The sequence below is a fragment of the Siniperca chuatsi genome, linkage group LG16 (genome assembly GCF_020085105.1).
Source record: "Siniperca chuatsi isolate FFG_IHB_CAS linkage group LG16, ASM2008510v1, whole genome shotgun sequence".
Classification (NCBI taxonomy): domain Eukaryota; kingdom Metazoa; phylum Chordata; class Actinopteri; order Centrarchiformes; family Sinipercidae; genus Siniperca; species Siniperca chuatsi.
In genome coordinates, this window is record NC_058057.1 from 4,755,863 (window position 1) to 4,773,214 (window position 17,352).

The 17,352-nt window shown below is 39.8% G+C and overlaps 1 protein-coding gene across 1 annotated transcript in view; it reads left to right on the top strand.

Annotated features, from left to right (window-relative positions):
• The window catches only part of mdn1 (midasin AAA ATPase 1), a 170,985-nt gene that overhangs the window by 62,693 nt on the left and 90,940 nt on the right, over positions 1-17,352 (top strand). Inside the window, exons 34-49 of the mRNA XM_044169618.1 lie at positions 969-1,229; positions 1,322-1,519; positions 2,533-2,741; positions 2,842-2,964; positions 3,123-3,320; positions 8,014-8,121; positions 8,320-8,508; positions 11,648-11,737; positions 11,840-12,103; positions 12,203-12,467; positions 12,613-12,772; positions 13,949-14,065; positions 14,150-14,358; positions 14,441-14,589; positions 15,979-16,178; positions 16,868-17,091. Coding sequence (XP_044025553.1) covers positions 969-1,229; positions 1,322-1,519; positions 2,533-2,741; positions 2,842-2,964; positions 3,123-3,320; positions 8,014-8,121; positions 8,320-8,508; positions 11,648-11,737; positions 11,840-12,103; positions 12,203-12,467; positions 12,613-12,772; positions 13,949-14,065; positions 14,150-14,358; positions 14,441-14,589; positions 15,979-16,178; positions 16,868-17,091 — 2,964 coding nt within the window. The remainder of the gene's footprint in view (positions 1-968; positions 1,230-1,321; positions 1,520-2,532; positions 2,742-2,841; positions 2,965-3,122; positions 3,321-8,013; positions 8,122-8,319; positions 8,509-11,647; positions 11,738-11,839; positions 12,104-12,202; positions 12,468-12,612; positions 12,773-13,948; positions 14,066-14,149; positions 14,359-14,440; positions 14,590-15,978; positions 16,179-16,867; positions 17,092-17,352) is intronic.

The following is a 17,352-nucleotide window of genomic DNA, read 5'->3' on the forward strand; positions in this document are numbered from 1 at the left end:
CCAGTGTTTCCTATGTGCCTATTCACAAACCTGGTAGCACTGTCTGACTGCTAACATTCCACCTATAGGGCACAAAGTGTAGCCAGCCTAGGTTTACATCACTACCAGGAAAGTACCAGTGTTTCCTATGTGCCTATTCACAAACCTGGTAGCACTGTCTGACTGCTAACATTCCACCTATAGGGCACAAAGTGTAGCCAGCCTAGGTTTACATCACTACCAGGAAAGTACCAGTGTTTCCTATGTGCCTATTCACAAACCTGGTAGCACTGTCTGACTGCTAACATTCCACCTTGCTATTTTTCCTGTCAAGATCATTTATAAGATTATAAAGCTGCACTAATCAATATTTGTATATAAACAATGGTTTAGATGACAATGTGTAATGTGAAATAAGTCACTAGTAGTGACAAACCCAAAGATTACCATCAACTCTGCAGGTCCCCTCAGCTCTATGGAACTTTTTAGCCTCTTGGGCAGTTTTTTTCATCAAGTAAGCTCTGATAAACCCACTGCACCTGGTCAGCACCAACAGCAGACAGACAAAGTTAGCGACTAGCTGGTGAAGTAAGTGGAGCATTTAGCAGGTAAAGAGCCAGTTATTTTTTTCCAGGAGTTGGTGGAGACCAAAACAAGAGCTAAAAGAGAGTGAATATTTATTCATTAGGTGGACACAAAGACTACTCCAAATTGATGCTAACGTTGCTCTATGTCTGCTGGATGTGTAAATAGGCAATTGTTTGCTTACACTTCCATCACAACAACTGAATGAGTTGATAATATGTCAATGTTGTGTTTATAGCTTGTTCCGCTCCCCCGAAGTGGACAAAGCTTTATAGTTCTGGAAACAGAAAAAAACTGTTGTCATCTCGTTGGTTGAACATTAAGAGGTCACAGCTGAAACTGATTGAACTTTGAGCACAACGGCAACAGTGTTACTGATGTGGTTTCTTTGGTCTCAAATGCAGTCAGTGATATCGCAGAGCTGATGCTGGACTTCATCGAGTGGCTGTCCCGGCAGGACTTTGGCCGGCGCTGCATCCTGAGCGTCAGAGACATCCTGTCATGGGTTAACTTCCTTAACACTGTGTGTGAGCGGGACGAGGATGGCTTCATGACCATGGGAGCCCTGGAAGATGAAGAAGAAGCAGAGTGGGACCTCAGACTGGACACTGTTACCGCCTTCATTCATGCCGCATGTCTGGTCTATATAGATGGCATTGGCTCCGGTGAGCTGATGGCTTATTTTTAGTTCCGCTGAGAATTTGTCTCTCAAAGGCGGTGTTTAAGAAATGTGATCCGAGACTCCCTTTTCTTGCAGGAACCACAGTGTCCTATTCAGACAATGTCAATCTGGCACGCCGACTGTGCCTAGGCTTCCTGCAACAGCGGCTGAGCAAGATGACAGAGCTGGATCAGGAGATGCTGGATGCCCTGAGAGTATATGATAGCAGCCTGCCGCGGGAACCCCAGTGGGGTGAAGATTTCTTCGGCATTGACCCCTTCTACATTGCGTTAGGTATGGACTTTACTGATTCCTAACAGATTTCATATATCATCTGCTTCTCGTGTTTTTGTTCATACCTCGCTAACCGTAATTACACATTCAGATGCTTTACATCAAAAACATTCCTTACATAGAGCTGCATCTATTGGTGTATCCCCTGCCCACATCTGCCTATAAAATGTTTTTTGCGCTAGGACACAATTCCAATTCATTGTTCAAATATCACCACTGCATTTTTATGCAGATCCAGTATGTCCTCAAGTATTATCGTAACAGATTTGGTGAAAATCTGATGATGCTTCACTTTTCTTTTTAATGTAAAGGATAGGTTCACATTTTTTCAAGTCTGTCTTAAAACAATAGTCACGTGCCCACATGTACATTGAAAGAGTTTTTGCCTTGCTGTAACCATTCCTCCTGTTCATACTGGCCATCAAAAGATCCCCTACTAATGTGTTTTCAGTGTTAGAGATGGGGGACAAAATCCACAGTCCTTGTTCTGTGGAAAAACATATTCCCAAGTTTAACTGAATTCACTTGATTCACATAACTCTGTAATTGTTTGAGATACACTGTCTTGAGATGCACTTTGCTTTCTATGATCTCATGCTGTCATCTGGTGACCTTTCAAAGAATAGGTTTGTTTGTACACTTGAGCCTATCTAATAATCCTATGTTAAATCGTCTGTCTAAGTCCTATTTAGTGATGCTCTTGGCTTCCCCGTCACCCTGAGTTAGTGCACCTTTGGTTCCAAGTTGCGTTGGGTGTTTGGGACTTGCAAGTCTAGTTCAATAAAGCAATTGTTTGATATTTTGGTAAAAACGCTTATTTGCTTTCTTGCAAAGAGTTAAATGAGAAGGTCAATCAATCTCATGTCTGTGTGTTAAGTAACTTGTGGTATGCTTTTAAAAAAAAAAAACCTCAAGTAGTTGTATTAAACTGCCAAATCAGATTCTACATGGAAAAATAAAGCCCTAGTTATTACATACTTGAATCAAATGACTCATTACATTATGTCAACCAGGGCCTCAGACTGAGAGCCGGAACCTGTCAGACTACGCCATCGCAGCGGGCACTACTGCGGTGAATGCCCAGAGGCTTTTGCGGGCGTTAAAGCTGCAGAGGCCTGTGCTGCTGGAGGGCTCACCTGGCGTGGGAAAGACAAGTCTAGTGGCAGCACTGGCAAAAGCTTCTGGGAACCACCTGGTCAGAATCAACCTGTCAGAGCAGACGGTAAGCCCTTATATGAATGCTCAGAAGATCTCCATTGTGCTCCTGAATGAACTTCAAATACTACAAGGCTCTGATGCTGATGACATGTACTCTCTGGCAGGATGTTGCTGATTTGTTTGGGACAGATCTCCCTGTAGAGGGAGGGAAGGGAGGAGAGTTTTCATGGCGCGATGGCCCCCTTTTGGCTGCTTTGAAATCAGGCCACTGGGTTGTCCTGGATGAGGTAAGGACCACTGTTCAGGCATTTTTACAGTTTTGTACGCCAGTTTAATGGCTTGGAGCCTGTTTTGTTTGCAAACCTTCATAAAACAAATTGTAATCTGATTATGCTGATACAATCGGCAATGTTAAGATGACTTATCTTGTTCATTATACTGACAGCTGAACTTGGCCTCTCAATCGGTATTGGAGGGTCTGAACGCCTGCTTTGATCACCGAGCAGAGATCTACATTCCTGAACTGGGCATGAGTTTCCAGGTTCAGCAGGAGAAGACCAAAATCTTTGGCTGCCAGAACCCTTTCACTCAAGGCGGTGGGCGTAAGGGACTGCCAAAATCCTTCCTCAACAGATTCACTCAAGTAAGGAACAGTTGAGATGATAATACAAACTTTTATAAACTATACTATGATTTTCAAAGTTTTCTTCTGTACTTATTTATTTACCATAGAATTTACAAACATTCTCCTGTTGCTGATTCTAAAATAATATTGTTTTCTGCTATTCTCTATATTATCATTTATTAACTAAATATCTTTGGGTTTTGGACTGAGCCGGAATAAGACATTTGAAGATGTCACGTTGGGCTCTGGGAACCTGTGATGAACATTTTTTCACAATTTTTTGACATTTCATGGACTAAACAGCTAATGGAGAAAGTAATCGGCAGATTAATTCAATTCAATTTTTTTTATATAGTGCCAATTCACAACAGAAGTTATCTCATTGCATTTTTCCTATACAGCAGGTCTAGACCGTACCCTTTATGATATTCTTTACAGAAACCCAGCAATTCTTACCAAGAGCAAGCATTTGGCTACAGTGGCAAGAAAAAACTTCCTTTTAAAAGGCAGAAACCTAGAGCAAAACCAGACTCAGGGTGGGCGGCCATCTGCTCTGCTGCTTGGGTTGAGAGAAAGAGAGAGAGCAGGATAAGAGAGCATACAGTAGCACAATGCAAATTCCACATAGAATTTTTAAATAATAACGTAACAGTAATGTTAATATAAATAAAATAATAATAGGGATGATGTTGATGATGATGATGATGATAAAAATAATAATAATAATAATAATCTTCTTAAAGGACTTAAGCTGCAGGGACTGGCAGCTTGATAATAAGGAATTGCAATGATCCAGCCTATTTGTTAATTGTTAATATATCATACTTCTTAAAGGGAGTTTGGCGTAATATTTTCCCCGGAGCGTGCAGGGAGCTTCAGTTTATTTCATACTGCTAATACTGTATATAGTCTATATTTTTTTTTATGTTTTGTCACCACTACAGAAACACTAGGTAACTGCTAAAGTACGATAAGGTTGTCTGACGTTGACTGCAGTTAGTTATTGGTTTGATTTACAGTTTACAGTTAATAATGTGTGTTTGTAGCGATTGACTGTGGCTGATCAGGTTAATTATCAGCTAATTATACTCTGTTTCTAATGGCAGTATGCAGTAAATGGTTGCCCTTTGTGTGCGTGATTTTTAAACTACTTTCCTAATTAAACATGATGTACAGTATTGTTCAAAATAATAGCAGTACAATGTGACTAACCAGAATAATCAAGGTTTTTAGTATATTTTTTATTGCTACGTGGCAAACAAGTTACCAGTAGGTTCAGAATATTCTCAGAAAACAAACGAGACCCAGCATTCATGATATGCACGCTCTTAAGGCTGTGCAATTGGGGTATTAGTTGAAAGGGGTGTGTTCAAAAAAATAGCAGTGTCTACCTTTGACTGTACAAACTCAAAACTATTTTGTACAAAAGAAAATTTTTTCTGGGATTTAGCAATCCTGTGAATCACTAAACTAATATTTAGTTGTATGACCACAGTTTTTTAAAACTGCTTGACATCTGTGTGGCATGGAGTCAACCAACTTGTGGCACCTCTCAGCTGTTATTCCACTCCATGATTCTTTAACAACATTCCACAATTCATTCACATTTCTTGGTTTTGCTTCAGAAACAGCATTTTTGATATCACCCCACAAGTTCTCAATTGATTAAGGTCTGGAGATTGGGCTGGCCACTCCATAACATTAATTTTGTTGGTTTGGAACCAAGACTTTGCCCGCTTACTAGTGTGTTTTGGGTCATTGTCTTGTTGAAACAACCATTTCAAGGGCATGTCCTCTTCAGCATAGGGCAACATGACCTCTTCAAGTATTTTAACATATGCAAACTGATCCATGATCCCTGGTATGCGATAAATAGGCCCAACACCATAGTAGGAGAAACATGCCCATATCATGATGCTTGCACCTCCATGCTTCACTGTCTTCACTGTGTACTGTGGCTTGAATTCAGAGTTTGGGGGTCGTCTCACAAACTGCCTGTGGCCCTTGGACCCAAAAAAAGAACTATTTTGCTCTCATCAGTCCACAAAATGTTCCTCCATTTCTCTTTAGGCCAGTTGATGTGTTCTTTGGCAAATTGTAACCTCTTCTGCACATGCCTTTTTTTAACAGAGGGACTTTGCGGGGATTCTTGAAAATAGATTAGCTTCACACAGACGTCTTCTAACTGTCACAGTACTTACAGGTAACTCCAGACTGTCTTTGATCATCCTGGAGGTGATCATTGGCTGAGCCTTTGCCATTCTGGTTATTCTTCTATCCATTTTGATGGTTGTCTTCCGTTTTCTTCCACGTCTCTCTGGTTTTGCTCTCCATTTTAAGGCATTGGAGATCATTTTAGCTGAACAGCCTATCATTTTTGCACCTCTTTATAGGTTTTCCCTCTCCAATCAACTTTTTAATCAAAGTACGCTGTTCTTCTGAACAATGTCTTGAACGACCCATTTTCCTCAGCTTTCAAATGCATGTTCAACAAGTGTTGGCTTCATCCTTAAATAGGGGCCACCTGATTCACACCTGTTTCTTCACAAAATTGATGACCTCAGTGATTGAATGCCACACTGCTATTTTTTTGAACACACCCCTTTCAACTAATTCAACTAATACCCCAATTGCACAGCCTTAAGAGCGTGCATATCATGAATGCTGGGTCTCATTTGTTTTCTGAGAATCTACTGAACCTACTGGTAACTTGTTTGCCACGTAGCAATAAAAAATATACTAAAAACCTTGATTATTCTGGTTAGTCACATTGTACTGCTATTATTTTGAACAATACTGTACTTGATGGTGTTAGGACTCCTGATGAAACTTGAAAGCTCAGCATTCTTGTTGCTTTTTAGCTTCTCTTTTTAACATTTATTCTCCCAGAAAAAGCCAATATTTCTCTGTATATCATATTCTCTGTAATATGACCTTTCTGTCAGCTACTGTGTGTCTGCAGTGTATTTACAGATTTGGGATTTTATCTGTTTAAGTTTCAGATACATTTTGAACATACATGAATAACCTTAAGTATAACCATATAATATCAAACACGAGTTTAACACTACAATTTGTCATAAAACACAAATTTTATTGGGGACCCGCTCAGTTTCCCTGGGACCCACTCAAATGACCACCTTTGGGTCACGGGGACGCACTATACTGAAAACCTATCAACATCATTGCTTTAGATAACTTGTCTGGGAGGTGTTTGGGGCCAAGTACAATAACTTCAATTTTGTTAGTTTGACATCAGAAAATTGCAGGTCATCCAGATTTTTATGTCCTTAAGGCATGCTTGAAGTTTAGCTAACTGATTAGTTTCATCTGGCTTGATCGATATAATTGAGTATCATCGACATAACAATGAAAGTTTATGGAGTGTATCCTAATAATTTTATATATTATTTAAGTATAATATTGCCTAAAGGAAGCATATATAAGGTGAATAGAATTGGTCCAAGCACAGAACCTTGTGGAACTCTGTGACTAACTTTGGCGTGCAAGGAGGATACATCGTTAACATGTACAAACTGAGATTGATCTGATCGATAGCACTTAAATCAGCTTAGTGCAGTTCCAGTTTAATGCCAATTAAATGTTCCATGTATTCCTATAGCCCTCATTACTACTGAGGGCTATAGGAATACATGGCTCAATGGCGCTGTGACTGTCAGCCTGTCTTAAGACTATCTTGCCAGACTAAACGAGAGATTCTTCCAGATTGGTGGAACGCTAATTCCTATAAAGTTTTCACGATGTTTGCTTTAATTTGGGGGTTATACCGTGGAGTTAACCTTTTTTGTTTTATTATCTTCTTTTTTAGAGGGGCAATAGAGTCAAGTGTCGTTTGCAGTGAGCCTGCAGCACTATCAACAAGATGATCAATTTGGGTGGGACTGAAATTAGCATAGGAGTCCTCTGTTATATTGAGACATGACATTGAATTAAATGCAGATGGAATCACTTCCTTAAATTTAGCTACAGCACTATCAGATAGACAGCTAGTGTAGGAGTTTTTGCTTAATGGAGTGTAGTCCAGTAATAGGAGCTCTAAAGTTATTAAATAATGGTCCGATAAAGAAGGATTCTGTGGAAATTAAATGTTCAGTTTCAATGCCAGATTAATTGATAATGAAAATAAAGGTTAGTTGTAGCCCTAAAATTGTTAAATGTGATAACAAACACAACCATTCATCTGTCACACTTTGCCTTTAGAAATGTGGGGAATCACTCTAAAGATCAAGATATCACATTGAGATATCTTGGGAAAATGGGGACCGACTAATTTGTTGGAAACAAATGTATGGGTTTAAGTAAGGGTCAATAAGATTTTGAGTTTGTGAACTAGCCTGTGGTTGTCTATCATGTTTTGTACAATTGTGAAATTGAATGCATGAGAAATTGAAGTTTGGGAATGTGTAGAAAAGATTTGTAGTTTTAGAAAATAAATTCTTTGTGTGACCTGACCTTTCTGAATATCATTTCACAAGTTAAAAATCTTACTGACCCTTATTTGAGCCCATAGATTGTGTTGTTTATAGTTTCTCACGTGTACCATTACTACTGTCTCCTTCCCTGACTCTCTGAAAAGAGAACTCAAAAGAGAAAAAGCCAGAATCTTATTACTGAGCGAAATAATCATTTAATTTCTTTTGATTCTTTTTCATCCCTATTCATGAAATCTGTCTTACCCCTGTATTCTCAGGTTTTTGTGGACCAGCTCACGAACAAAGACATGGAGTTCATAGGACACTCCATTTTCCCCAGCATTGATAAGGAAATTGTTGCTAAAATGGTGGAGTTCAGTAACAGGGTAGGTTTCTCTTCCCTTACTCTTGTATGACTTTGACTGTCTGCTGGAGGGACTTCATATACTGTATTAGTGACTTACTCTGCTTTGTCAACTGAAGATACAATTTTTTGGCAAGTCTAGCATCAGGCAGTGTTTCACATGTTTTAAAGCTGTTAGTGAGTCAAAAGACGCCTAAAAGGTTTTTTCTGCCTTCAACAGCTTGTCCAGGAGGTTTGTGTGGAGCGGCAGTGGGGTCAGAAAGGAAGTCCCTGGGAGTTCAACCTGCGTGACATGTTCCGCTGGTGTCAGCTGATGCAGGCTGATCAGTCCCCAGGCTTTTTCAACCCAGGCCAACATGTAGCCTTGGTGTTTGCTGACAGGATGAGAACGGAGACTGACAAGGCTCAGGTACACCATTTCACCAGCTTTACTTGTACTTGAGGGTCCACAAGAAACTTGATCAGTATATCAATTCATTAAATCTGTTTTATAAGTTTAATTGGGTTTTCAAGAAATCATATTTAAAGGACTAGTGTCTGTTGTACTTAACAAAATATATGTTCTTTTATTTTGTTTTATGTTCCTTGTTTATGGTCTTACTGTTGCACTTGAACACATTAATGTGTATATGTTGGTGAAATGGCTGCAGAGAAGCTATGTGGAAAAGATTCTAATTGACCTACAAAAATCATTTCATATTGTTGGAGTGTCTTGGCAGCCAAATGGTTACAGCGCATGCCAAATAACCGCAACATTGACGGTTAATTTCCTGCCTTTTGGTCTTTTGGTGCATGTCATACCTCCTCTCTCTCCCCTCATTTCTTGTCTGCCTCTTCACTGTCAACTGCCCAGTAAAATAAAATAATCTTTAAAAAAACCCCAAAACATTTCATATTGTCAACCACAGTCTACTTAAGAGGTTGTCCGCTATTTGTTATGTCCATTTGCATTTAAATGGTTTGCTTCCTATTTAGAGAGAGTTGAGGTTCAAAGTCATCTATCTAGAGGTCAACCTTATTTGTGGTGTCCCTCAGGGGAGTGTATTTGGCCCCCTACTGTTATTATTATGTGTAAATGACTTGGAATATACAGTGCTGCTAGAATATTTGGGAACCCTTTACACCTTTCTGTTTAAATGTAATCTAAAATGTGATCAGATCTTCATACAAGTCCTAAAACTAGATAAACAGAACCCAGTTAAACAAATAATACAAAAAACATATATACTTATTAATTTATTTGTTTAGCAAAATTATCCAACATTAAAGGTCTTACATTCGCATACTTGGAAAAAGTATGTGAACCTCAAGGATTATCAGTTCATTTAAAGGGGTAATTGGAGTCAGGTGTTTCAATTAATGAGATGACAATCAAGTGTGAGTTTAGCAGTCCCTGCCCAATTGAAAGAATATAAACCTGGGTCTTTACTATCAAAGTCTGGTTTGTGGAAGTGTGCCATGCTTCTATCAAAGGAGATTTCCGTGGAGCTCTGACAAAAAGTTGTGGATGGTCACCATGCTGGAAAGGGTTACAAAACCATTTCCAAAGAGTTTGGCCTTTACCAATTCACTGTCAGTGCAAGAAAATGGAGAAATGGAGGAGGAAATTCAACACCATTGTTACTCTCCCTAGGAGTGGTCATCCAACAAATATCACTCCAAGGGTAAGGCGTGTAATCCTCCAGGAGGTCACAAAGAACCCTAGGGTAACATCTACACTCCCTGACAAAAGTCTTGTCGCCTATCCAAGTTGTAGGAACAACAAATAATAACTTGATTTCTAGTTGATCATTTGGAATCAGAAGTGGCTTATATGAAAGGCAAAGGCCTCTAGATTATGCTTATTTAATCAAAATAAAATCTTATCATGCCTTGATTTTTTCATTATTTTATTAGGACAGAGGTCAGACTTTGCTTAGACAAAAGTCTTGTCACATCTTTTAAAGGATTCAACCAATCACAGATTAGAGCATCACCTGTGACAAATACTGTGATAAACACATTCCCAGGTCATCTTTAATGTATCTAAATGTCAAGTGGAGAGGATAAGAAAACCAGCATTAAACTGAAGACAACTAAAAAATCGTGTTGCATTTGCCAAGACCCACAGCTTGCAGGAAGGATGGACTGTGGAAACGTGGTAGAAGGTTGATTTTTCCGATGAATCATCTATTCAACTGCATCCCAATCGTCGCAAATACTGCAGAAGACCCGGAACCCACATGGACCCAAGATTCACACAGAAAACAGTCAAGTTCGGTGGAGGAAAAATCATGGTTTGGGGTTACATTCAGTATGGGGGTGTGCGAGAGATCTGCAAAGTGGATGGCAACATCAACAGTCTGAGGTATCAAGACATTCTTGCTGCCCATTACATTCCAAACCACAGGAGAGGGCAAATTCTTCAGCAGGATGGCGCTCCTTCTCATACTTCAGCCTCCACATCAAAGTTCCTGAAAGCAAACAAGGTCAAGGTGCTCCAGGATTGGCAAGCCCAGTCACCAGACATGAACATTATTGAGCATGTCTGGGGTAAGATGAAGGAGGAGGCATTGAAGATGAAACCAAAGAATCTTGATGTACTCTGGGAGTCCTGCAAGAATGCTTTCTTTGCCATTCCAAATGACTTTATTAATATGTTATTTGAGTCATTGCCGAGACGTATGGATGCAGTCCTCCAAGCTCATGGGAGTCATACACAATATTAATTATTTTTCCACTGCACCATGACTTTATGTTCTGTACTGTACATTATTTCTTTTAAGTGACAAGACTTTTGTCTAAGCAAAGTCTGAACTTTCTTTCCTAATACAATAAATAAAAAACAAGGCATGATAAGATTTTATTTTGGTAAAATAAGCATAATCTAGAGGCCTTTGCCTTTCATATAAGCCACTTCTGATTCCAAATGATCAACTAGAAGTCAAGTTATTATTTGTTGTTTCTACAACTTGGATAGGCGACAAGACTTTTGTCAGGGAGTGTACTGATCTATAGGCCTCGCTTGCATTGGCTAATCAATGTTCATGAGTCCACCATCAGACAAACACTGAACAAGAATGGTGTGTATGGCAGGATCACAAGGAGAAAGCCACTACTCTCCTAGAAGAACATTGCTGCTCATCTAAAGTTTGCTAATAGTCACATGGATGAACCAGAAGGCTATATTAGAAGAATGTTTTGTGGACGGATGAGGTTTTAATACCAACATGGGTACTTTTTTTTCTAGGAATAAATTACCTTTGTACATTGGAGGGAAAAAATAAAATATATATAAAAACAACCACAGTCTATTATTTAATTGCTATTTTAATTTCTACCTCTCATTAGTGGACACTTACACTAAAAGAAAAAGAAGGACCTTTTTGTGTTCATGCCATTAAGTGCCTGTATTTGTGCACATAAATTCTCTCTCTCTTTTCTTGCATTCAGTGGCCACCCTCGATTTTCTTTGTGTTGTTACTGACCTGGTTGGAAATACTTTTTCCACTTTTTTGTGAACTTGGAATAAAACACTGTTCAGTATTTGAACCCTCTGTCCCATACAGGTGCTGTCTGTGTTCAGGAAGGTGTTTGGGGAGGACTTTGAGCCTTACAGTGGCTCCAGACAGTTCCACATCACTCCACTCAACCTGCAGGTTTGTCAAAACAACAAAACCTCATCCTGTTTTTCAGCAGCAGATGTTTTAAATTGTACGGACAAAGTTAAGTATTTATTCTCCCATGGATTGCCTATGTAGGTGGGCTTCTCGGTCTTGCAGCGCAGCGGTGGAGCCCCTGTGGCCCTGGACCCCCCACTGACCATCACACACCAGGCGCTGCGGCCCCTGGAGTCCCTGATGAAGTGTGTGGAGATGGGCTGGATGACCATACTGGTAGGCCCCACGGCCAGCGGAAAGACCAGCCTAGTGAGGCTGCTGGCTCTGCTGACAGGACACCGTCTCAGGGTCATGGCCATGAACAGTGCCATGGACACCACAGAGCTGCTGGGAAGCTTTGAACAGGTAACCAGAAACTCCTATTTTGCTAAGCCTCTTTCATTGTCTGAAGACATCAGACTGCATCACTCTGCACTCTTTTTTTTTTTTTTTTTAATATTCCAGGTGGATATCATGCGGCCATGGCAACAAGTACTAGAAAGTGTGGACTACATAGTTGCCATGGTAATCAGGCGTGGCCTAATGTCACTGGATGTTGGCATCCAGGACACAGAGTTCCTGCTGCAGACGTGGGGTCAGTTCTGTCACTGGCTGAAGGAGGAAGGACTGCAAAGAACTGGGGGAACCGTCAACTCAGAGGCACTGAACAAGCTGGAGGTCATCATCCTCCTCCTGCAGAAACTCAACACCAAGCTCAAAGTGTTCACTGGTAATGGCCATGTACTGTTTTGATAACGGAAAGGAATATTCTTTCAAAAGAGTTTTTCTTATTTTTATTTATCTATTTGTCTTGTAAGTATAATGTGTTAAGAATGTGTTCTCGGTGATGTAACATGCTTGTGTTTGTCCTCCAGATATGTCCAAACTGCAGATGGACTTCACGCTGCTGAAGGAGCGTCTGGCTCAGCTAGAGGATGGCTGGACAAACGGAGGCTTTGAGTGGTTGGATGGTATGCTGGTCCAGGCCCTGCAAGCTGGTGACTGGCTGCTCATGGACAATGTCAACTTCTGCAGGTGAGGAAAAGTGAAGTGTTCTATGTCTATTTGTGCTTGTTGATCTATTTGTGAAAACATTTTTCATTTGGGATTTTGCTCTTACATGAGATTTGGAAATTATGGCCACATCACTGGGCAGGGTTTCACAGAGGAATAATTGTTTGAAAGGCATCAAAGACCAAACATATAACAACTCTGCTATGCAGAGATGTACTTGAACTATTCAGAAATATTATGCAGGGAAATTCTGTAAAATATCTTAAATATTCGAAATATTTAGAGATACGCTGAAGTCAGTGCATAACATCAAAAAATTGTTATAAGTCGTTTGGCTAATAGTGGAATTGGTATTTTTGCTTATTAAAATGCTCACAGAAATCAAATAAATAGCAACTAGATAAACTATCCTGTTGTTTAAAAATATAAAAACCCATTTAATTAACCACTTAAGACAGTCATTTCTGGATAGGTTAAAGGGACATTTCACCCCAAAATCAAAAATACATATTTTTCCTCTTACCTGTAGTGCTATTTATCCATCTAGATTGTTCTGGTGTGAGTTTCTGAGTTTTGGAGATATCAGCCATAGAGATGTCTGCCTTTATTTCATATAATGGGATTATATGGCACTCAGCTTGTGGTGCTCAAAGTGCTCATTTGAAATACATTTGGAAAAACTCAACATCAATGTCTCTTTTCAGAAATCATGATCCGGTTACTCAAGATAATCCACAGACCTTGTTGTTTCAGTTACATGTAGGAAACAATTTCTTTCTATCCAGCAAATCCTACATGAAACTGCTTACAACAAGGTCTGTGGATTATTTTGAGTTACCGGGTCTTGATTTCTGGAAAGAGACATTGCTGTTGAGTTTTCAAGTTTTTTTTTGGCACTTGGAGCACTACAAGCCGAGTGCTATATAGTCCCATTATATTCAAAAAAAGGCAGACAGCTCTATGGCAGATATCTCCAAAACTTGGCAACTCACACCAAAACAATCTAGATATTTTTTGCATGTCTGGAAAGTTAAGAAATTATAGTCACAAAACGGTTTGAGATAGCATTTTAAAATAAGAAGTGATAAGAGCTGTAGATGAAGAGAAATCTCAGGAGATCAACAACTAAAGTCAAGTCTGAAAGAAACACTTTGAGAGAATTTTGCAAATTGTACTGATCATGTATTATGTACTTAGTGCCTCTGTCCTGGATCGCCTCAACGCTCTGCTAGAGCCTGGTGGATCTCTCACCATCAACGAACGCGGCGTCATAGATGGGAAGACCCCCCAAATCACCCCACATGCTAACTTCAGGTAGTACGCAAAATTAGACCTTGTTCATTTTTTGTTGATGTCATTAAAGAAGTCCATGCTCAGCTGATGTGTGTGGCTGTGCAGGTTGTTCCTGACTATGGACCCTGTGCATGGGGACCTCTCCAGAGCCATGAGGAACAGAGGGGTGGAGATTTACATTCCAGGGGAACATGAGGGGGTCTGCTGGGACACGCTGGACCTGAAGACCTTGCTTCACACTGCAGGGGTGACCGGGGACTGTGTGTGTGATCTGCTGATTGAAATACATAAAAGCATCAAATCTGCCATCTGGGGTAAGCACTGAATAATGACATCAAATAAAAATGCTGTCAGTCAGTCACAGTTAATTCAAAAAGTCTGGCTTCTATCTTTCAGATTCCCCTGCCTCATCGGTGGCCTCCCTCTTCCATGCTGCCACCCTGCTGTCCTGCCAGTTGCAGAGAGGTGTAGATTTACCCAGTGCCCTACTGCATGCCTGTGGAGAGGCCTACTCACTCTGTCAACGCTCCACTGCCAGCCAAAGGGTATCAACACTCCCTTATCAATACATTCCCAACTGTGATATTTTTCCTGTCTCACTATCATTTGTCAATGAAGGGGCCTCTTTCATACCTGCCTTCATTACTTGTGGTGTCCCCCAAGGATCTAATTTGTGACCACATTTGTTTATTTTATATATAAAATTTTATATATATATATATATATATATATATATATATATATATATATATATATATATATATATATATATACAGCTGTGTGTCTCTCTAAGACCAGGTGACTGCCCTAATATAGCCAAAATCTTGCCATGTTAGAATTGAATATTTGGATGGCACAAAACTTTGCACCACTTAACCAGTCAAAATCATTTTGTCTAAGGTCTTTCACCATTCCTGTCCAGTCACAACCGTGTCATCTATTATTCAAAATAAAGGGCAGTGTATGCAACTTGGGGGTGATATTTGACTGTTGCGATTTCCTTTTTTTCAGGTCTCAGCCATAAATGAGTTGCTTGTATCCAGCTTATACAAAACGCTCTTAACAAAGGCTAGGAAAAGACAAAACATTACGCCTATCCTTTCCTCCCATCACTGGCGCCTTCTGCGGTTTAGAATTGATTATTATTATTATTAAGATTGTGCTGATAACTTTTTAAGCATTTCATGGCCAGGCTCACAGTTGTATTTTAGACATGTTTAGCCCCTATGCGCCACACAATATGCGCTATATTACATTTTTAGTTAAATTAATTTGAAAATATTGCTATGTTTATTTTATTAATATTCATTATACAAGTCCCCAAAATATTACATTTAAGGTAATACATTTCCATTCAAGCAACAACTTTGGTTAGAAAAGGGTTAGAAAACTAAACTAGCCAGATTTGCTGTGGATATTCATGGGCTCTGTCCGATATCACTCACTATATTTTCCACTAGTGAGTTCGCCATGTTGTACTGGTGTCCGAATGTATTGTGAGAATTATTATAACCTATATAGTGGACTCAAAGTATCCCAGAATGCAACATGAAAAGTAGTGTACAACCGATGGTCACTAACCAAGCGGTATATACCATCATGCGTTGCGCTGAAAGAAAAATTACACAATGACATGTTTATCTGGCATGTTTTAATTGTGCGACAGCAATGATGTAATTAACTCCGTAGAGAAAATGACCCGAGTAGTGTCCGAAAATGTTTTTTTCATTTTGCCGATGAGCTCACTATATAGTCTTCTACACAGAGCTCCCTCGATAGGGAGTAGTAAATGAGTGATGGTTTCAGACACAGCCATGGTCTCCACGGCATAAATCCTAGTGCTTTCATGCTAGAGGAAAGGTCAAAAAAATAAAGCGAGCACATTCATGCTCTCCAGAGGATTAATAAATATTAGTGCATTGTTATTCCTCCAGCAAGCCCAGCTAGTGATTGAGCAGCACTTGGCCATCCTGGACACAGAGGACTGGGGCAGTGGGTTGCTGTGTGCTGGAGTTTGGCCTGACGGCTTCCCCTCTGCCCTCCTTTCCATGGAAGATTCATGCTTCTCCGCTGTCCTCCGAGATGGACAGGTCCTCTTATTTTGCCTGAACACCCTCAGCCTGCAGGGCAAACGGTAAGAATGGTAACAACACAATCACAAGTATGCAGTGGAAAAGAAAAACACATCACTACCTATGTTAATTTCATGGAAGGACCCATCCAATATAGAAAAAGATAATAAAGGAAATAAAGTTGTACCTGAAGTTGAAATACTGAAAGCAGCTATAAGTGGCAGTTGAAACAGAATTACTCAAAAAGTTGAAATTATAGTTAAAATGGAACTCCTAAAAGGGATTGACATTCAGTTCAGCCTAAGTGTAAACACAGAATGAAATTAAAGTGTCGGTTTTAAATGTAAATGTTGAGTGAAATTGGAAGTATCTTTTCACATGGAAAAAGCTGCAAGCTGAAGATTCATTCAAAGTTCAAGCACTAAAAGGAGTTAAAACTGAAAGATGTCACTTGTAATGTCAGCTGAAGTGTAAGGACATGAAGACACATAAGACCTGAAAGGCTTTGTATTGTCAGTCTAACTGTAAGCATTGAATGGAGTTGAGGTGTCAGTTTGAGTGTAATTACTAAAAGCAAATGTACTCTAAAGAGATTAAAAGATAAGTAGTCGTAGTGTCAGTTGACGTGGAAGCGCTAAAAGCAGTTTAACTGTATGTTAAAGTGGAAAGAACTGAAAACATTTGAAATACCAATTAAAAAAGTAATTAAGGTTAATAATTTAGGAAATAATTACACTTGTGTTGTGCGCAGGAATCGTCCACTAAGTTTGAGTGACCTGCAAAGGGCGTTGCAGGGCAGTGGTGTTCATGAAGGCCTAGTGTTCTCTGGAGGAGTGGTGGATTTGGCAGAAGGAGATGCTCTGAGGCTGATCCCCACAGCAGTGAGACAGCTCACAGAGAGAGCCTCCCATGGAGACTGGATCCTCCGCAGCAGCTGGCTCTCGCACCTTGGAAAGAGCTACAAATATGCCCCTGGTTTGTTACTCTGCACGCACAAACACTCAGAGCATCCGAACATTCTAGACTGAAGTACAGTGGTTTCATACTCTTCCAAAACAAGGTAAATATGTGCAGTGACAGTTGGCAAGAACATGTTTTTGTCAAACTGCAGATATTTGAGACATAGGCATCACAGGCTCGTGATTCTTCAGTTCAGAGTGAGCTGTCCACGTGTTTTACAGTTAAAATATCATAATCACACTACCTTGCAGAAATTAAAAAAATGAGTTTTCTTTT